The sequence below is a fragment of the Macrotis lagotis genome, chromosome 5 (assembly GCF_037893015.1).
Source record: "Macrotis lagotis isolate mMagLag1 chromosome 5, bilby.v1.9.chrom.fasta, whole genome shotgun sequence".
NCBI lineage: Eukaryota > Metazoa > Chordata > Mammalia > Peramelemorphia > Peramelidae > Macrotis > Macrotis lagotis.
In genome coordinates this window covers 7,347,817-7,370,082 of record NC_133662.1, presented here as the reverse complement: position 1 = coordinate 7,370,082, position 22,266 = coordinate 7,347,817, and the positions used below count along the sequence as shown (strand labels likewise).

At 38.2% G+C, this 22,266-nt stretch overlaps 1 protein-coding gene across 1 annotated transcript in view; it reads left to right on the top strand.

The window, feature by feature from the left end:
- LOC141488442 (antigen WC1.1-like) overlaps positions 1-20,959 on the top strand; it is a 78,514-nt gene extending 57,555 nt beyond the window's left edge. Inside the window, exons 15-27 of the mRNA XM_074188511.1 lie at positions 3,786-4,100; positions 6,943-7,251; positions 7,349-7,663; positions 11,621-11,692; positions 11,772-12,086; positions 12,685-12,999; positions 14,250-14,291; positions 14,373-14,687; positions 17,082-17,114; positions 17,577-17,696; positions 18,078-18,173; positions 20,165-20,317; positions 20,833-20,959. Coding sequence (XP_074044612.1) covers positions 3,786-4,100; positions 6,943-7,251; positions 7,349-7,663; positions 11,621-11,692; positions 11,772-12,086; positions 12,685-12,999; positions 14,250-14,291; positions 14,373-14,687; positions 17,082-17,114; positions 17,577-17,696; positions 18,078-18,173; positions 20,165-20,317; positions 20,833-20,954 — 2,522 coding nt within the window. The 3' untranslated portion in view covers positions 20,955-20,959. The remainder of the gene's footprint in view (positions 1-3,785; positions 4,101-6,942; positions 7,252-7,348; positions 7,664-11,620; positions 11,693-11,771; positions 12,087-12,684; positions 13,000-14,249; positions 14,292-14,372; positions 14,688-17,081; positions 17,115-17,576; positions 17,697-18,077; positions 18,174-20,164; positions 20,318-20,832) is intronic.
- The last annotated feature ends 1,307 nt before the right edge of the window (positions 20,960-22,266 follow it).

Here is a 22,266-nt window from a genome sequence, read left to right as displayed (position 1 = left end):
TAAAATCAAATTTTCCAAAACTCATATTTCTCTGCATTGGATTCCTATCTTTCTCACTTTCCTATTACTGTGGATTCCATTGCCATTCACCGACAGTCAGCTATTCCTCAATGTCATCCTCAACTCTTCTCTCTCTTTTGCCCTACCATATGCAATCAGTTGCTAAGTTATTTTAATACTACTTTTTTTTAACATCTCTCATCTATATCCCCTTCTTTTTTATTCTTACATCGCTACCCTAAAGATGTAAGCCTATTCTGGATTATTGCAAGAGTTTTTCTATTGATCATTCTGTCTCAAGACTCTCTTTATTCTAGTTCATCCTTTTCTCAGCTGTTACATTCATCTTCCCAAAGCACATGTCTGACCATGTCACCTCCTCATTCCCAAACAACAACTTTACTGGCTCCCTGTTACCTCTGGTATCAAATATCAAATCCTTTCATTCACAGTCCTTCATATTCTGGCTCTCTCCTCTCTTTTTAGTCTACTAACACTTTACTTTCCTCCATATTCTTTTCAAACCAGTGATACTAATTTCGGTTTTGTTTTGTTTTTTGTTTGCATAGCTCACTCTATCTTCTGACTGCATTTTCATTGGTTCTCCTCTATGTCTATAATTCTTTCCTGTTATTTCTTGCCATCCCTGGTTTCATTTAACACTGATCTATCTTTTCAGTTGTATTTGTCTTCGTGAGTCCATTTGAGTTTGGTTTTATTTTGGCAAAGTTTTCTCTAGCTCATTTTATAGAGAAGGAAACTGAGGGAAATAGAGTTAAGTAACTTGCCTAGAATCATACAACTGGTAAATGTCACAAACTAGATTTCATGAGTCATCTTGATTCTAACCACTGAAGTCCTGTCTTTCACCCAGAAGTCTCTAATTACCTCTGCCTTTAATCAAGTGTTGTGCCTCCATTGATTATCTCCACTTTCTCCTGTCCATCCCTTATTTGCACAAAGCTGTTTTCATGTTACTTCCCCATTAGACTTTTACATCCTTGATGCCAGTGGCTGCTTTTATTTCCCCTTTCTTTGCATCACCAGGGCTCAATATGGTGTCTGACACATAGAAATTGGTTAAAATAGTTATTTATTTGTTCACTTGACTTTTGCTTCCCTCAAACCCTCAATTGTACATTTAGGATGGACTACTGAACCACCTACTTCACTAAGAATTCTGAAGAGATGACTGTGATTCATTTCTCTCCCATTCTTTAGTCTTCAAAATTTCTTGATAACATGACCTACTTTTCTTCTTTCCTTCCTTAATAGGAATTGTGTAATCACAAAGAAGGAAAGATAGCCCTATTAATTCCTATGGCTGATTACTCTCTTTAAATCTTTTTCTTATAATCTTATAATCTTATAAAGCATTGCCTTGTCAGGCTGCTGCTGTCAGTCTCATGTTGTCTCAATTCTTCTTCACTCTCTCCACTGTGTTCTGCTTCCTTTAATAGTCTCAATTTTATGTTCATGGACCCTTCTCTCCAAGTCTACCCTGAATTCCCTGAAGGCAGATACTTTGAAATATACATGAATATAAGTAAACCCCTTTGGGTGGCACAGTGGATAGAGCACTGGCCTTGGAGTCAGGAGGACCAGAGTTCAAATCTAGCTTCAACTATTTAACACTTACATGCTGTGTGACCTTGGGCAAGTCACTTAACCCTGATAGCTTCACATCCAGGGCCACCTCCAATTATACTGATTCATATTTGGCCAGGGACTCTGATGATTCTGGAGGAGAAAGTGTCTTTGGTGACTTAGCACAGCAATCTTCTCACTCAAATCCAATTTATATGCTTGTCATGGAATCATCTTCCTGGATGCCATGGTCTTCTTTGAAAACAAAGGACAAAAAACCCAAACAAAATAAATCCTATTTACACACACACACACACACACACACACACACACACACACACACACACATCCTCAAGGTATAGCTTTGGCTGCATCCCTTATATTGTGTTAGTATACCTTATTATTCTCTTTAATGTAATTACTGTTTCTGTTATTTTCTATTTGTTCCACTAATGCTTTATAATTAGATTACTTAGTTTTTAATTAATTTTCAATGCATGCTTAGATGATCCATTATTGAATGCAATTTTTATTGCATTGTGACCTCAAAAGAATATGTTTAGTATTCCTGCTTTTGTGTATTTATGAGGTTTTTATCCTAATACATGGAAAGGTTTTATGTAGATATCATGTACTATGGAAATAAAAGTATATTTTCTTCTATTCCCACTCAATTTCCCCACAGAGGTTTTTTCAACTCTTTAACTTCTTTCTCACTTATCTTTTTTTGGTTAAATTAATCTAATTCTGAGACGGGAAAGCTGAGGTCCCTCAATAATATAGTTTATACACACACACAGACATATGTATAGTCTATTTCCTTCTGTAATTCATTAAATTTTTCCCTTTGAGAATTTGGATGCTATATCATATAGCACATATTTTTTTAATATTGATATGACTTTATTCTCTGTGGTATCTTTTAGCACAAAGTAGTTTCCATGTTCAACAAATTCAATAAGTTGTAGTTTTGCTTTTGCTTTGTCTGAGATGATGATTGTTTCTTGTCCAAATTTTACATCAGCTGAAGCATAACAGATCCTGCTCCAGCCCTTATTCTGTGTGTATCTCTCTCCTTCACATGTGTTTTATGTAAACAACATAGTGTAGAATCCTAGTTTTTAATCCATTCTGCTGTTTGCTTCTATTTTATAGGTGCTAGATCATTTCCAGTCTATTTCTAGATGTTTAATTTTGTGTTAAAGTTAATCTCTACTACCATGGTGGAGGGGGCCAGTCCTCCTGACCTGTATGTGAGTGAGCATCACTCATTACTGATTTCTGTCCTGGGATTCTGACCAGGGTCCCTGGTTCCTGGTAGCTTATGCACAAGTGTTCCTCCATGCCTTGGACTATGACTTGTAACAGAGTATGGATGAAGCAGCAGAGCCCTGCTCCCAGGGGCAACTGCTTTGTAATTACCTTCTGACCATGTATCAGCACCTGGTATCATCTGTGAACTGAGAACTCTGGAAAATATTGTCCCACATTCAGTTGCCCTAAAGCCTGCTGCTGGCTAGTGCTGACTGTGGCCAACTGCCTGCTGCCTTTTGTAAGGACCTGAAGTCTTGCAGCTGGTGTAGCCTGCACTGGATATATCCCTCCTACACTTGAGACAGAACTTTCCTATCAAGTTTTAAATTGACTTGAGCTAGAATAATGTTTCTCCCAGTGTTTTTGTTTGTTTCCTTTTTTTCTTTTTTTAAATTTTAATTTAAGGCAATGGGGTTAAGTGACTTGCCCAAGGTTAAACAACTAGGCAATCATTGCATCTGAGTTTGTATTTGAACTCAGGTCCTTCTGTCTCCAGGGTCAGTGTTCTATCCTCTGCACCACCTAGCTACCCTCAGTTTTCTTGATCTACAATTATTTTGAATCATTATTTTAAGTCCCTGCCTTTCCTCAACTTGCTTGTAGTTTGTACAAAATCAATAATAAGTTTTAAAGCAACCACTGTGTGCAGGCCCTGTACTAGGCCTTAGTGATAAAAAGAAAGGTAGAAAAGCAGCTCCTGACTTCAAGGAGTTAAAATGTGACAGGGGAGAGAACTTGTAACCAGGTTTGTACAAACACACATTGTCTGTGTGACCTGTAACCACTGCACAAATAAATATGTTCCTCCCCTCTATACCTGGGTTCTCTCAGAGGTTCCTCACTTCAATCCTGGACTCTAACAGGGGATTCTTTTTTCTTTCCAGAAAGAGACAAACTCCGACTCAGGGGAGGAGAGACCCTGTGCTCTGGACGAGTGGAAGTCTGGCATGATGGCTCCTGGGGGACAGTATGTGATGCTGGGTGGGACCTAAAAGATGCTAAAGTGGTTTGTAGGGAGCTGGGCTGTGGCTCTGCTGTGACTGCTCCAGGTCTGGCTGCATTTGGCCCAGGAAGTGGCACCATCTGGCTGAGTGTTGTACAGTGCACAGGGAGAGAGTCTTCTCTTTGGGATTGCAGGAAGAGTCATTGGGGGCAGAGTAGCTGTGGTCATGGAGAGGATGCTGGTGTGAGGTGCTCAGGTGAGTGTGAAGGATGTGCTGGGAACTCTGAGAACAGACACTGAACTGGAGGACATGGAACTAGGACTTGAATAAAAATGGAACTTCCTCAGGTTTGTCCTCTAATACCAAGAGAGGCTGCAATCTGACCCTGGAGTCAAAGAATTTAGAACTGAAAGTAAAATTAATGATCTTGAGGGAAATCTCTTTTCTTTTCAGAGGAGGAAATAGAAGTCCAGTGGGTTTACATGACTGCCACAAGGCCACAATGACTGACAAAAATAATTTGCTGGGAAATTTTTGAACCTGGTTCTGTGATTTCCCAAACTACAATATTTTTCTGTGTTCCAGATCCTCTCCATACTTTTCCTGGGGTATAGAGGGGATTTGGGAGCCTTCTAATCTGCTTGTTTGGGGGCAGATAGCTTTATCTTTTTATGAAGTTCTCCCTGTCCTACAAATTCCTGACCAAATTAGTATATTGAATTTTTCTGTCTATCTCACTTTCGTGACCTGACTTAGAAAAAATTGACTCATTCTCACTTTTTCTTGGATTTTCTCTATCATGATTTGGTGCAGTTCTTATATTTGCTTAAAGGAGTTTTTTGGAGGGAGGAACTCTATTCACTAATCTTTTCTCTTACCTCTTCAGTTTTACAGTTTTATACTCAAGCTTAAAGGTAGAAAAAGGGAGGTAAAGTCTCCATTTTATAGCAAGCAAACTTTGTAAATGACATACACTAATTGTGAGTAGCAGAGATTATGCTAACTTCAGAATGTGGTAGAGATCATTTCAAGTTGGTGCTTCATATATTTAAATGAATCATTTTCCTCTAGTTATTTCTATCTCCATATTACTACTATTCCTCTGGATGAAGGGGCATTAAATAAATGACCTGCATCAACTTTTGTCTCATAGTTTAGACCAGAGAGATTTAACATGGAGCTCCTGAATCTAAGTATTTTAATTATGGTTATAAAAAAAGAAGTTTTCCTGATCCCCTGTAAAGATGGTTTTCTGACAGCCCCATCCATATCATGGTCCATTTCCAAATCCAAAAAAAAATATGTTCATCATTAAAATCATAAAAGTCTCTGTAGCAAAGGTAATGCCATGACAAAGTATCAAAAGATTATGGATTAGTTTTGGACTCACACATTGAGAAGAATGACTTGTTCACAGTTGGGCAATCAGTCAGAAAGGTTCATTGGAAAAAGTGATTCCTTCCCTTCCAAACCAGCAGATTGTGATCTGTTCCACTCTTTCTGTGTTTCTTTTTCTCACTCTAACTATCTCTGTCTCTCTCTGTCTCCTTCCTCTTCATTTTTCTCTTCTCTTTCTCCCTGTCTCTCTCTACACAAGCATAAATAATACATACATATATGTGTATGCATACACAAATCCATTTGCACATATACATCAACATAACACCTAGATGATGTCTGTAGATAATGACTTCAGGGAGGTGATGCCATTGTATGGGATAAAAATCCATTTAAAAAAATATTGAGGGACTCCTCTGAGCAAAAAAAGAAAAAAAGTTTATTTCGACTTTTCTCAAGAGAAGGGCACACTCCAAGTCTCACAAAGGTAGTGAAGATCAAGTAACTGCACTCTAGATTCAAACCAAGCAAGATTATATGGCATAGTGTGATTTCCCCCACCCCCACAGTCCCCTCTCTGCCAACCCAACTGGTTAAGATCTTCAGAGTTCCAATCTTTATGTGAAAAATCTATCCAGTAACAAAGAGAAGAATAAAATATTTTCACAAAATAATATCTCAGCATCCAGATGTGAGAATATCAGAAAGACTTTTAATGACCTTCTATTCCTATCTAAATGAAATAATATCTAAGCATGCAAAGTCTCCTAAGAAAAGTCTCCTATGTTCCTAGTCAGTAAAATAGTCTTATCAAAAGTTAGTCTTCTCAAAAAAGTCATCTGTTTGAAATACAAGGGCCTTTCTATTAGAAATAGTTTAAGAATAACAGTTTGTTCTTTCTTCAATATTTCTTAACCCTAAGAAGATTTCATTTCACTAGGATTATTGACTCTAAAATGTTTTATTGGGAATATTTCACTCACCATCAAATGCAAGTGAGTTGGATTTAAGTTAAGGACAACAACACCACCAGAAAAATATTGGCCTGGTTTCACAATACACTAATCTATACATGTGCATTGAACTTCATTGTACTAGTAGTTTTATTTTAAACAATTTTGGTTCTATTCCTGTTCTGATTTCTTATTTTGGCAGTGGGTCATCATTTGCACATCATATACTTAATGCCATAAGTAGCACTATTTCTAGTTCTCAAACATTCCAAAAGAAGCAGGAAATTAACCATGGGAAAATAAGGAAACTACACTAAAATCATGGAATGCAAAAATTATAGAAACAATCATGGAATTTCAGCATAAACCCTTTATAATGACTGCAAAGCAACTGAAATATCAACTACTTTAAGCATCCATTCTCTATAAAAAAGGAGAAAAGATGAAAAAAGTCCTAGAAATGAAAAAAAAATGAAAATCTATTCAGAATAACCAGATTTTGGAGCAAGGGAGACGCTTATTTCTCTAATGCTCTCATTTAAGTCTCTCTGTACCTTGAGGGAGAGGCATTCATCCCCTCTGCCCTACCTAAAAGAGTAGAAGGATTGCACTTCCTTATATGTCAGACATGATCTGAAGAATTCCATGAATTAAGTACCTTCAGTTTTATTTCAGTCTCAACCAGAGTCAGCATGTTTTCAAGATATTAATTGTTATGTTCTCACTTAAGGAGAATCCTTCTGCTTCTTCTCCCTTGGGAATCTTGGAAGTCTTGGAGTTCATTGCCTTCTTTCTTTTCTTTCCAGGATTTGTCAAACTGGTTGCAGGGGATGGACCCTGTAATGGGAGGGTAGAAGTCAATTCTGGAGAAAATTGGAACACTGTCTGTGATTGGAATTTTAATCTTTCTACAGCCAAAGTCATATGTGCTGAGTTACAGTGTGGGACTGCAGTCTCCATCATGGAAAGAGCTCACTTTGGGGAAGGAAATGGATATATATCAGATAAAGAATTCCATTGTAATGGAAGTGAACCACTTCTCTCATTGTGCCCCACAGTTCCTCTTCCACAAGGAAAATGCCAACTTAGCATGGCTGTTGGAGTCATTTGTTCAAGTAAAGCTTACACAATGCATTTATTCTGCTACCATATTGTGCTTGATACTAAGATTAAAAAGTCACAAACACTAGAACCCTGTCTTCTTCTCCCCAGGGTACACAGACTTTCGCCTGATGAATGGAAGCTCCCGATGTGAAGGAAGAGTGGAAATCCAAGTTTTGGGGACCTGGAGAGCTCTCTGTGAGTCCCACTGGGACCTGGCAGATGCCAATGTCCTCTGCCATCAGCTCAATTGTGGTGTTGCCATGAAATCTCCACAAGAAGTACATTTTGGCAAAGGAAGTGTCCAAGTTACAGGAGATACATTTTATTGTACAGGGACTGAGTCTCATTTATGGGATTGTCCTGTGACTGTGCTGGGGACTTCTCCATGTGCCAAAGCGACAGTTGCTTCTGTGGTCTGCTCAGGTTCGTGAAGGGAAATCTCTAATTTGGATGTAAAACATATCTCCAGGTGATGAATCAGTGAAAGCAATGACATCTGCAGGAAGGAAGATATAGAAGTGTCTATATTCATCAATAGTCAAGGAATCCTCTTCAGAATTTAGAGGAGAGTCATGGCAGTTTTTCTCTGCAAGTGTTAGGAGTTCTAATCATTTTGTTGGGGATTGCTCATGACAATTGTACAGATACCCTTAATTTATGCCATCTTTCTTTCATGATTTTCCTTGAGAATTCACAGGTAGGGAAGATGTATACTCTAGGTGGAAGTGTAGAATTATGCTAATGTATAGTACTAACAGTGAAGAGATATAGTGACTCTATGCATTGATGCAAAGGCCCACAAATGAGAAAATTTAAACTAGAAGGACTAGGCATAGTCTAAATCCACATATAGGGTGCTTTCCAGCAAGATGGTGAGATCAAATTTCAAGGACAGATTAGATTGGAGATTATCATAAAGACCAGGAGGCTATTTGTTATTTGGTGGACTTTAATATAACCATCTTACAATAAAATTTCAGTGGTTGTTTCTTGAAAATTATGACCCTTGGCTCAAAAGGGTCATTAGTAAAACATTTCCTCACTGGTGGAAATTGATTTAGTTAGGGTCATATTTGGTGAAAGCTGGAGAAAAGAATGATTCTAGTCAGAAACAAAAAGAGCACCTGAGCTAGAATACCAGGATCTCTCTTCTTTCAAGTCTCACTAATTTCATATTATAAAATCAAGTTCCACCAGAAAAAAGGATTATTAAGGAAATAAACTCTTGAGCTAAAGATCATACAATTTATTTCTTCTCTGTATATTTATGAGAGGTAGTAGAAGTTCAATTAGGGTAAAAACCTTCCTGTCAGTTTTATATCTGAATCAGAAATAAAAATCAGTCAGTATCTAGAATAAAACATTAAATCGAGGGTCTGAGAAGCAGGATTCTGTGAACAATGTAGATCTGTGTTGAATCAGTGCAAGTTAGCCAGAAACTGGGTTCAAGAAAACTTGATAGAATAGATAGTGAGGTATATGAAAAATGAAATGATTGAGGAAACAAAGGTTTGACCTTCCAAGCTTATTAATTTATTAAGACCACTCACCTTTTGCAGTTTTGGCAATAAGAATAGAGAGGATAAGTTTTTTTTTGTATCAATGCTAAAGATCTAAAAGAAAACAAAATTAGGCAGTCTAATTTCTAGATGGAGGAAAGATGAAGGGCTGTCCAAGTTTTCCACTCCTTCCAAATGTCAGAAAAATATGGAACCATAACTGATTTATCAGTACTGGTTCAGTTTTCAGATAAAGCATTGCTTGGGAGAAAAATTCTTGCATAATCATGGATCTGACTTATTCAAGCATCAGAGAGAGGTAAGTGGTCCAGTTCCCAGTCATGCAGGGTTAGAGTCAAATAATGCAAAAAAGGTTTTCTCTCAGCTTCAAAAATTAAATAAAGAATTCTCAAAAGTCAGTGATTGGATTTGCTCCATAAGTAGATAGAGAAGTCACAAGATGGAGTCAGTATGGTTGACTCAATTCCCACTATCATGTCCTATTCTAATCACCACAATAGGGAGTACCAGAGAGAAATTTAGAAATAGGACAAAGTTAGAGGGAACTCCTTTCAGTTTTGCTATATAAGCATTATTTTGGGAAGTCATTTTTAGTGATGTGTAAAAGAAATGCATATCTGCTATTATGTTTTCTTTTTTCCTCAGTTACTTAGGAAAGTCAATTTACTAGCGTTTGTACGGTGCTCACTATTGAAGGCCTCCACATTTTCTTCTTGATTTAGAGGTAGAATGAATTCATATCTAATTAGAACAGGAGAGACACTCATCCCTCAAGAACAGGAAGTCATAATTATCTTTGGGTCATGGCTTCTTTTGGGGTAGCCTCAAGACTGCTATAAAATAATGTTTTTAACTCTCTCCTCCATAGTTAATGTCAGAACAATCAGAAGTTAGATGGATCTAGATCATGATCTCTAGAATAACAATAATTACGCAAGCAGAAAAAAAAATAATTCTAGCTTGTATCCCCTCTCTCTGAAGAGAGCAGAGCAGCCTCTGACCCCAGTCTCCTGCTTGCCCTCCTTGTAGGAATTAAAGTCTCCTTTGGAAAAGGGCAGTGGGAGCAGCTAGATAGAGAGGCAGCTAGAAGACACAGTGAAAAGAGAACAGGGTCAGGAGTTAGGAAGATCTGAGTTCAAATTCAGCCTCAAACAATTATCGGTTGCATGTCCCTGGAAAAGACACTTAATTTGGTTTGGTTCTGTTTCCTCATCAGTAAAATGAACTGGAGAAAGTAGACAGACTACACCAGTACCTTTGCCAAGAAAACCCCAAATGGGGTCACAAAGTGTTGGACAAGACTGAAATGATAGAACTACAATCTGGAGAAAAGATGTCTAGACATATTTATTCTTTCTCCCTATGAGTCACATAATGACACCCTCATGACACATGGGAGAGTAACATCCATTTCCACACATGAGCCTCACCACATAGACCTCTTTATATGTAGACCCTTGCTTAGAGGTGGGACTCTCCTTAAATAAATCATAGACCAATCATTTTGAAACAATCATTGAAATAATTTATTTTTAAAATGACTTTTTAAATTACATGTAAATATTTTTAACATTCATTTTAAAAATGTACCTCTAAATTTTCTTCCTGCCATCCTGAATAGTTACCACTCCAAGCAAAATGTGTTTTTAAATTTTCTTTTATTCACTCCCCTGTTTAGTATAAAAACTAGTTTCAACATTCACCTCCATAACCCTGTGTTCCAAATTCTCTTCCTTCCTCCTAACCCACTCCCAAAATGGGTAGTCATGCCAAAATTATCAAAAAGTCATGTCGTAAAAGAACATATAACCATCCTCTCCTCTCCAAAATAGAAACCTGAAGAAAAATAAAGTGAAAAAAGATGCTTCAATCTGTATTCCAGACACCCTCATTTCTGTCTTTGGCATGGATAGAATTCTCTATCTTATGTCCTTCAGAGTTCTCTTTGGTTACAGTATGCATACAGTTCATTTCCCACTGCATCTGCTCATGTAAGGTTTTTGCTGAGAGCATCCTGTTTATCATTTCTCATAATGGAACAGTATTTTAACTCAATTACATACCACAATATCATCCATTCACCATCAGGACATTCCCTCAATCTCCACCTCCCCATCGGCAGAAAAGAGCAGTGTATGTGTGTGTGTGTGTGTGTGTGTATTTAAACTTCTTTTCTATCTATATTTCATCTCTTCTAGAATATAGAACTAGCAATTGCACCATTAGGCCAAAGGATAGGCATGGTTCCATAGTTCTTTGGCATCGGTTCAAACTACTGTGCAGAATTGTTGAATCAAATGACAACTCTCCAACTATGAATCAATGTCTCAACTTCCTCACAGCCCCTCCAATAATTGTCTTTTTCTCCTTCTACCCTATTAGCCAATCCAATAGGCATACAGTAATACCTTAGAACCATTCCAACCCACATCTCTCCTCTCAATAGTGAGTTTGGACATTTTTTTTAAAATGATTTAAATAGATTGCCTTAATAGCCTCATCTGAAAACTGTTCATAGATCTTGATCTTTCACCAACTGGGGAATGGCTCTTATTTTTTTATAATTTTGACTCAGTTCTCTAGGTTTGAAAAGTAAGACTTCCAGCAGAGAAACTTCTTTCAATATTGTTTCCCACAGTTACCATGGATAATTATATTTCCCTCCATCCAATTCCTTCACCACCCTCATTCCTTCTACCTCCCACCTTCCTTTGTCCCTCCCTCACAACCTGTCTTCTTAAAATTTGCTGATCCTCTCCTCTTATCCAGTGCCTTTCCTCAAGGTACACATTTACCTTATATATGCACTCAATGTTTAAAACTTCCAGCTCCAGGCATCTTAGTTCTGTTCTTTTTGTAGGAAACCAGACCCAGTCCCTAACATTCAATAATGCACAGCCTAACCAAGAAAAGGTACCTGCCCCATTTACAGGTAAGAAAGTAGAACAAACTGAAGAAACCCTGCTTTTTTTCTTGGGAAATGGGCAATTATTCTGACTTTCTCCCTGTAGAAAATGGACAACTTCGACTGTTGAATGGAGGAGGTCCCTGCTCTGGAAGAATTGAAGTCTATTACAATGGCACCTGGGGGACCATCTGCGATGATTCCTGGGACATGAGTGATGCCCATGTGGTGTGCAGGCAGCTGGGCTGTGGAGTGGCCCTCAAAGCCATGGTCTCTGCTCACTTTGGAGAAGGATCAGGGCCTATTTGGCTAGATGAGCTTAGCTGCTCTGGAAATGAATCCCATCTAGGAGAGTGCCCTTCCCCCCACTGGGGCCAGCATGACTGTCGACACAAAGAGGATGCAGGAGTCCTCTGCTCAGGTCTGTGCTACACACATCCCACTAATTCTGAAGGCCTTGAGGGAACATTGAGGACCAGTCAGTGTCTCCTGAGATTTCAATTTCAAACCAAGACTTCTGATCTGGGGGGGGGGGGAGTGATTTCATTCAAGTCCTACAAATTGTTTACATGGGTGTCCTCCCTTATGGAGACATGATGAATGTATGTATGTATGTATGTATGTATATATATGCAGACATACATACACACACCTACATATATACATACATTGCCCTTATATATTTCCATAACAGTTATACAATCTGCGTTTGCTGATTTGATTTACTATTGGTGGGTCACAGATATAAAGTGATTCTAAAACTATGAAACTTATTAGGGAAATCATAGTAAAGACATTCTTGTCTTTATCTATGTGGGAGACAAGAGTAAAAGAAGTATTTAGAATTATAGAGGAAGTAATTCTGGAGACAGAAGGTCTGGGATCTATGCCATTCAGTGGAGACTCCCCTGCAGAGTCAGAAAATAGAGCACAACTTCCAGAGAGAAGAGACCCAGCGAATATGAGAAAAAATGTCCCCTCTGATGATGTTGATGTAATAACTTTCTCTCCATTTTCAGAATCTCTAGATCTCAGACTGATGAGTGATGGCAATGAATGTAGTGGGTGGCTAGAGATTTTCTATAATGGAACATGGGGTAGTGTTTGCTACAACTCCATGGACCACAATACTGTATCAGTGATTTGCAGACACCTGAGTTGTGGTGTCACAGGGAATATTGATATATTGCATAGCCCCCGAGGAAGTATGCAGGTTCAGTGGATAGATAAAATCAACTGCCAAGGTCAAGAATCCCTCCTGTGGCATTGTCCTTCTCAGTCTTGGAACCAGAATTCTTGTAACAAGGAAGAGGAAAGCTATATCATATGTAGAGGTAACTGCGTCTGTCTCTTTGTAAATCATTTAAAAAAGTATTATTTCTTAGTTCAAGTGGATTCAATCTTTGGCCATGATATAGATCCAAATATAGGTTTGTTGGAGATGCTCATATTTTTTTTAATTGATTAGTAGCTTGATGTCAACAATTTGTGAGTTAGTCATTCTCCCTTCCATAATTCCTACTTCATAGTTAGAGATTTAAACATAAATATTCCCTAAAACTCCTTCTAATTCTCAACCTTATTCAGTTTCAAAGAAAAGACTCTATCCAACATAAAAACATACCTCCTCTCTTTGCCTGATAATTCTTCATTTTCTCCTTGGGTTACTTTGATCTGCTTCCTTATAGAGTCTTCATTTTATTTTCATGACCCTTCTATCTAATTATATGCTGCCCTAAAGGCAGACATTTTGCAAAATGGATATGGATATGGATATATTTGCTTTTTTGTCTATAAGTATGCATATATGCATATGTAAACACATATAATCATGCACATACTTAGACACAATACACATAAATCTATACATAATGTTTGTCCTTCATTCTCAAAGAGGACCATGATATCAGAGAGGTGATGACAAGAGAAGCTCATGAACTGGATTTTAGTGAGGGGGTTCTATGCTAAGTCACCAGCCTCACTTTTTCTTCCTGAGCCATCTGGGTTGGATTTGAATCAGGATCACTGGAGATGGTCCTGATACTGAACAGGATTAAGTGACTTGTTCAAGAAAGACACAGCTAGTAAGTGTCAAGTATCTGAGGTCAAATTCAAACTCTCCATCCTCTTGATTCCAAGAACTATGTTCTATCCCCTGACCACCCAGTTGCCCCATTGTGTTGGTATGTATACCTGTACATACATGTGTGTACTTCTATATGCATATATGTATATATGTGTATATATATATTCTCAATTGAGAACTCATAGATCAACAAATCACTGATTTTGATAAAGAAGAAGATGGTATTATTTTGTACTTGGGAGAGTATAAAGGGATCTTTAGTAATTCTCCTGGAACCTCAAAACCTTATGGCTGAATGACATTTTTTTTGCAAGGCAAATGGGGTTAAGTGACTAACCCAAGGTCACACAGATAGGTAATTATTAAGTGTCAGAGGTCAGATTTGAACTCAGGTACTCCTGACTCCAGGGCCAGTGCTCTATCCACTGCACCACCTAGCTGCCCCTGGCTGAATGATATTTTAAGATAATGATTAAGTCATATGGCTTCTCTCTGCAGGAGAGAAGGACACTGACTGCCCATCATCCAAGAAGTACACAGGTATCTCAGTTGCTTCTTCTCTATATCTGAAACTCACAGAGATTCCTGGGCATGTAACAAGGGATTCTGCTTCATTTCCAGAAAAAGACAGACTCCAACTCAGGGGAGGAAAGACCCCGTGCTCAGGTCGAGTGGAAGTCTGGCATGATGGCTCCTGGGGGACTGTATGTGATGACTTCTGGGACCTAGCAGATGCTAACGTGGTCTGTCAGCAATTGGACTGTGGCTCTGCTCTGAATGCCACAAGAGGGTCTGAATTTACCCCAGGAAATGGAAACATCTGGTTGGATGATGTACAATGCACAGGGAAGGAGTCCTCTTTGTGGGATTGTCCTGCAAGACCCTGGGGGCAGAGTGACTGTAAGCATGAGGAAGATGCAGGTGTGATGTGCTCAGGTGAGTGTGACAGACTTAAGATGGGGTTTGGGGATCTGAGAACAGATGTTGAGCCCATGGACTTAGAGTAAGCATATGAATGGAGTTTCCACTGGTCTATCCATTGGTAAAAGGAGAGTCTTTAATTTGATTAGTGTCATAGAATTTGTAACTGAAAATAAAGTTAGTAATCATCATGCCAATCAAATTGATTTACAGAGGAGGAAATAGAAGTCCATGGGAATTATATGATGGACATAAGATTAAATAGACTAGCAATTATAACTTCCTGGGAAATTTTGGGACCCAGGTTCTGTGACTCTTAACCTTACAATATCTCTCCTGTTCCCCAGCCCTCTCCTCAAACTTGTGCCAGAAGGAGTGGATGAGAAGGATTTCCTGAGCTGTTTGAATAGAGTATCTTGGGAAGATATTCAAATGACAGAGAACTGAGGCAGAATTCAGAGCCAATATGTCTAACTTGGTCTCTACTCATTCTCACACTCAAAATTGTTTTTTTTTTCTTCTGGTGAAAAGGATGAGATAACATTGTTGTTCAGTCATTCAGTTGCATCCCACTTTTCATGACTCTATGGACTATATGTCCATGGAACTTTTTTGGAAAAGGTATGGGAGTTGTTTGATATTTCATTTTTCAATGAGTTCTCATTTTGCAGATGAGAAATTTGAGTAAGTAGCTTGCCTAAAGGTAGACAATTATTATCTGAGTCTGAGTTTGAACTCAGATTTTCCTGATCTTCTAGAACCAGGGCTCTATCCATTGTACCATATAGTACCCCTATGCTGTTTATCACAAAAATGTCCATCCACCTGCCCCCTCACATTTAGCCCAAATCAGAATAACAGGCAATCAATCAATTAGTAAGAATTTACTAAAAAGTGCTAATTATGCGTTAGGAACTATATTAAGGCCTAGTAATAGAAAGTAAAAAAAAAATGCCTACTTTCAAGCAACTTCATAGTGTAAAGGGGGAAAGAACATATAAATAACTAGATACATAAAAGGTACCTTACAATGGCATAAAAGTAACCTAAAACAATGTTTCAGCATCTGGCATGTTTCAGGAAACCATTTAAAAGGATGTACTTGAGTTGAGTCTTGAAAGAAACCAAACATGTCAAGAGATAGAAGTAAGGAGGAGTTCATTGAAAGGAGTTCCAGAAAGTCAATATTCAAGTAAAGAGATGGAGAATCATTTTAAAGAAACAGGGAATGAGCCTGTATGGTTGATATTTAGATTGTGTGAAGAGGAGGAGTATATAAGAATTGTGGAAATGTACAATTAGAATAAGTTGAAAAAAATTTGGAACATCAGCAGAGTATTTTGGAATTTGAAAATAATAGGGAACTAGAGGATTCTACTGTACATGGGAATGATGGAGGCAACTAGATGATGCAGATCTGGAGTTTAGAAGACCCTTCATCCTGAATAGAAATCTGTCCTCAGACATTCTGTCATCTTGGACAAATTACTTGATTCTGTTTTTTATTAGTTCTTCATCTGTGAAATGAGCTAGAAAAGGAAATAGATCACCATTCTAGTACATCTTCTAAGAAAAAAATGAAGTCACAAAAAGTCAGAAATGACTTAAACATGATTTAACAGCAACAACAAATTAATGTGGTCAAAAATACTCCCCAGAATGACCAGTTTCACAGTTAAATGAAGGAAAGATTGCCATGGGGAGAGCAATCATAACAATAGTCCTGGAGATAGTGGAGATATTAACTAAGTATTGATTGTGTTAGTAAAGAGAAGGAAACATGCAGACAGAAATAGCAAGATTTTTCCAGCAAAGTGGATCTGTAGGGAGAGTGACAGAAAAGATTGTGTGAGTGATTAGGAGAGTAGAAGTGTACCAAGAGTAATAGGGAAATTTCGAATAGGAAAAGTGTATGAGAAGGAGAAAGACAGGAGATAATTGGTTATTTTGGACATACTGAGTTTGAAATGCCTGTGGGACAGAAGGAAGGCTATATGCAATATTCACTGTCTATGGGACACTTTCATGTCTGGGAGAATAAGTTCTATTAGGAAAGATAATATGCTAAGAAACTTGTGATCTAAAGGATGGCATGAGGGGAAGTATCTATAACAATTTCTTAGAAAATATGTGACCCTCCCATAAATATCCAGTTTTGACATCTGGATTTGGCATTTGACTTCAGCACATGCCATTTGACTCCAATCCATATGTTCCCAGTCTCTTAAACATGAATTGTATGAATCCTTTATCCTGGACCAAGCAGATCCTAGAGTGAAGACTAAACTGGTTGCATGGAGCATTATGGGAGGATGTTCACATAATAGGGAACATAGAGCAGCATCCAGAAGCCATACCCATCCTTATCTCTACCCTTTCTTCAGATTTTTTTCTCCTATTTTCTTCCAGGTGAGAGGACACCAGGGCCATCTATCATAAAAGGTACAGTGTTCTGCCACTCCCTCACTCACCTTATAAGACCTCTGATTTCATTTGACAACAAAAACCTTTCTAGTCTCAAAGTTATGAAAGTCTTTTATCTCTCAGGATATCTACTATGACTGAATCCTGAGGAGTCTGTGGGATGGGGCTTGAATTATGATTTTTGAGAGGGTCCATAGAAAGTTCTTCAAGATTATATCTGCCCCCTCCCATTTATTAGTTTGAAGATCTGGAACTCAGTTCCCATAAGAAGAAGGATGATTCCTTAACTGTCTTATTTTTGACATCCAGACCTATCTCCATCCCCTCATTTGGGGGGATTATTCCCCAATTACAGAATCTCCAAATTGAGGGTGAGCTTCAGATTTCCCTCCTCTCACCATACTACCCTTAGTGAGCTTGCCTGAGAATTTTAAAACTTCTCCCATAATCCAGAGCTTTATGTTGTTTTTTTTTCTCCAGTTCCTGATTCTAGCATATTCCCACTGCTTGGGATCTTCTGCCTCATTTTAGGGGCTCTTCTCTTCCTGGTCCTTGTCTTCCTGGGGATTCAGATGCACAGAGGAAGAATCCAGAAACAACGTGAGCAATCTATGAAATACTGAATAATATGGGAAAGGGTGGATGTGAGTAAAGGGAGGCAGAGACAGGGATTGGGATGTTGGACAAAATCATTAAAACACTTTAAAAATGACATGATCCACAATTTTTGCACTGGTTTTCAAGTTCTAAATGACTCCACTCGTCATTGTTCCAGGAAAAGCTAAGATGTGAGGACAGAATTTGTGCAAGGCACAAGATTCCAAGCAAGGTCATACCATACGGGGATGGACAGAATAGGCATCTATAGTAGAAATAGGAAGTGACCTGAGTATGAACAGAAAGTAGATTGAGGGTCCTGAGTTAACTATGTCAGGTGATGAACTCAGGCCCAAAGTTTCTGATCCATAGCCATTTGCCCAGTTTTGTCCAGATATGAGGATTCTCTTTACGAAGCCGTGTACCAAGAGATTGATTACCAGCTGACAGGGGAGAAGAAGGATCTCCTGAATGACCCAGGTATGCATATCTACTGCCTTCTTGGATACTCTGGACATCATCTATAAGCTTTGGTCAATATTGAAATCTATGACTTTGGCATCTTCAGACATCTCTGCCTATGATGTGACACACCCATCATTGAGTTTGCATTTTCCCTTCTCTGCATGGGCAAGTAGGTCCATCAATCTAATTCTGAGCTTTGAGCTTCTTCTCTAGAGGGAAAATGTACAGAATTATCTGCTTTTTTTGATTCTGGTTTTCTTTTGTCATTTTGGGTCTCACTCATTATAGTGCCTACCTATTAACAATAAGGTCCTCGATTCCAGGTCCAAAGATGCATTAATTTCATTTCTCTTAGACAATAGTCTATTCAATGGAATTGATGAACACCATTATACTATTCCCTCTTAACCCAGTGTTGGCTTTTTAAGAACAGAATTGTAGTAAAAAGGCTTGAATGTCCCTAAAGATAATTACTTGAAACTGTGGATGAAATTCTCTTCCATACCCTTATGTCTTTTTCATTCACAAGAATAATGCTGATCTTTAAAAGCATAGTCACTACTCTACAGGGCCATCTCTAGGACCCTTACTTCTTAATAAACTTTCAGTTATCCATACTTCATTTCCCTCCACTATTTGAAGAACAACACTCTACTCTCAGGACAACATCGCTTAAAATATGTTGCAATTTTTTGAACACGGATTGTTTTATTTTACTAATATTTTGTCAATTCAAGTTCTTCACCAGTCAAATTATGAAGGTGACATGAGTTTCCCTAGTCTTACTCCAGAGCAGTGACTTTTTTAATCCTTTTGACCACAGACCTCCTATTTAATGTTTAATGCTGGCCTCCCTGATGTCAGAAGACATTTTGACATTGTTCTGAAGTTTGCAGATAGACCATGCCTGAAGAGAGGGAGAACAAGTTTCCTTTTCCTATTTGCATCCATCATGGGGCTTCATCTGAACAGAGAATTTTCTGTGAACAACAAGCTTTCATACCCCACAGAGGAAAATTAAGGGAAAGTTCAGCATCAACTGTCCCCAAGAAATAGAAAAGGGGATCTTAAAGGTCAGAGCTTATGTTTCCCAAGGAGTTTTCTGATTTTGAAGGCAACAGCTAAAATGTAACTGTTATCCTCAACTTCTACCAGACATCCCATCTCTCACTAGGCTGAGCTTTTCAGAAGAATCCCAATGGCAGTTGAATACTCTGTTTGACTGCAAGCATGTTCTTCAGAAGTAGAAATTTGGACTGATACCAGGAAAATGACTCAGGGATAGATCGATAAGACCATGAAAAGGGCACAGGGCTTGTATTCAAGATCAGAATAATGGTGAAAGAAGCATCCAAATCTGGAGGATAATTTAGGGAATCATCTTACTTTCTCTTGTATGTTTTCTCTCAGAGTCACTGTCACCAGAAAAACATGAATTAGGTTCTAGGTCTAAGTGATTATCTCCTTGCTCTTGTTCTCCCTCTCTTGCTCAGAGGGCCAGTAAAAAGAAATGAGGTCCTGGAAATTATTTTCAGGATAAAACAATGCAAGGGGAAAATAACATGGAGGGAACTGAAATCATTATCCTATATGAGGGAATTTGTCCCCTTTCCCAATGTAAACACTTGATGACTCTTAGTACAAGGTCAGGTCTCTAATCCTAAACCAAAGTGTCTTATTCTTTAGCTGAATTCAGCTTTGAACATGTCCTGAGCCTCCCTCTATCTTTAAAAAAAATTGAAATTTTATTTCTTTTCATATACACAAGTTCATCTTTTCACTTACCAAAAAAACTCATATTTAAAATAAAGTTTTCTGGGCGGCTAGGTGGTGCAGTGGATAAAGCACTGGCCCTGGAGTCAGGAGTACCTGGGTTCAAATCCGGTCTCAGACACTTAATAATTACCTAGCCATGTGGCCTTGGGCAAGCCACTTAACCCCATTGCCTTGCAAAAACCTAAAAGAACAAACAAACAAATAAAATAAAATTTTTATCTATCCTTCAGATATCTCACATTGGCCTGATGATGCCCCAGGTTATGGATATGATGATGTTGAAGAATTATCTGGACCTGAAAATGCCCCTGTCACCCAGATGGATGAGGGGAGTAGTCTGGAGCCTACCACTGAATGGGATAAGTATGGAGAATCACAAACAGGTGAATGGTTCCCTATAGACTTATTTGACCTTACAAGAGAGATTTCCAGCTATTTTAGAAGATGGGGGGTAGCCATAATGGGCAGTTACAGGCAGAGATTTCTGAAGATATCAAGTCCATTGATTCTGTGTGTATGCATGTGCATTCAAGTATATAGCTGAATGTCTCCATATATGTGGGTGCACAATACATACAAATATATGTCAAACTATTCATTTAGAATTCGTAGTATTGACATTTATTGGGAATACACTTGGGACACTTGTATCCACTGTGATCATAGCAAGCATTTTAATAAACCAGATTTGGGGTTCTGAAGCTTGCTCCTCCAGGTTCCCTTTTCCAAATGTCTCTCCTTTCCATTCCTGCTTTTCCCCATTTTTGTTGCATCTAGACTTAGAAAAGAACCTTTACCCAATTCTTTTCACCCATATGTACCACTACCAGAGACTCCTTGTTTTTTTTTTCTTTAGACAAAGCTGAAAAATACAGCTTTATTTTTTTTTTGCTTCTAGGTCAGTCTCCCAAGGTCTTTGGGGATTCCCTTGTCTCCAGAATGAGAGATGACCCGCCACCGTCCTTTGAGGATATGGGGTATGATGAAGCTGAGATTGGTGTCCCTCCAATGTCATTTTAAGATGAGCTACAAGAAATGTCTTAATAAATATTTTTTGAATTAAACTGGAGTGTAATCAGTTTCCTATGATACTTTAAATAACTTTAGAATTTACCTGATCTCAAACACTATATCCTCAGAAGTTAATGTTGAGGGTTTCTTCTACACCCCTTCATATGTAGTGAACGCCTCTCTACTGTCCTGAACAAACCCAACAGGGTGACATTTTATCTCTATCAAAAGGATTTCTTCTAGGGGGCGCTAGGTGGCATAGTGGATAAAGCACCGGCCTTGGAGTCAGGAGTACCTGGGTTCAAATCCAGTCTCAGACACTTAATAATCACCTAGCTGTGTGGCCTTGGGCAAGCCACTTAACCCCATTTGCCTTGCAAAAACTAAAAAAAAAAAAAAAGGATTTCTTCTTCAGCATATCTTTTATCCTTCTTCAGCATCTCTTTTATCCTTCTTCCTTCCCTTGTGTCCTTATTCCTAAATCTTTCTTTCCCTATATCTTATTCTCTAATCTTTTGATCTCTACTTTTTCTTAAAATATTTTACTCATAGTATAACTTCCTTTGCCTTGCTATCTTTCAGTAATGAAATGGTCAGTCTTTTCAATTATTCAGAAAACTTTTGTGTAAGCAAAGATTCTTTAAGGAGAGTCAAGGCATGTTCTCTGAACTGTAAAGAACTCACCTTTCTGACATGCACCTTCCCTGCTGAATTATTAGACTATATGAGCTATTCTTTGTTACTCCTCCTCCAGGCATGGAGATCCAGGATCCTAGTTCTTTTTAGTCCCTTCTGCTATCTTTCCTAAGAGTCTCTCTTGATGCAGAGACCAATAATGACTGATTTTGCATGTAACTTAGGTATTTCCTACTACATTTTACCCCTGACTTTGTTGATGAGAGAAATGTTAATTAATAAACAAACTATGGCCAAAATCCTGACTTTTTCCTTGTTCGATTTCCTTTTTAGAAACTCAGTTTTTGAGGGACAGTATTGACCTCTGACAAAAATTCAGCCCTCCCCATCCTATCTAGATCCTGACTTCTTCTTTATTCGATTTCCTTTTTAGAAAACCCAGTTATTGATCTCTGACAAAAATTCAGCTCCTCCCATCCTATCTAGATGAATTCCTGCTCATTGTGTTCTACTCAAGTGGATTAAAGTATCCAAAGCTGGGAATCAAAGTGATATCCTTCAGTCACTCATTAAAATAAGTCTGCCTCTCATTATAATATTTCATCTGTTTTATTACTAGTTAACCAATCAGAATCAATTGCCACCCTCTGAAACATCTACTCTTCCTAGGGTACATAAACATTGA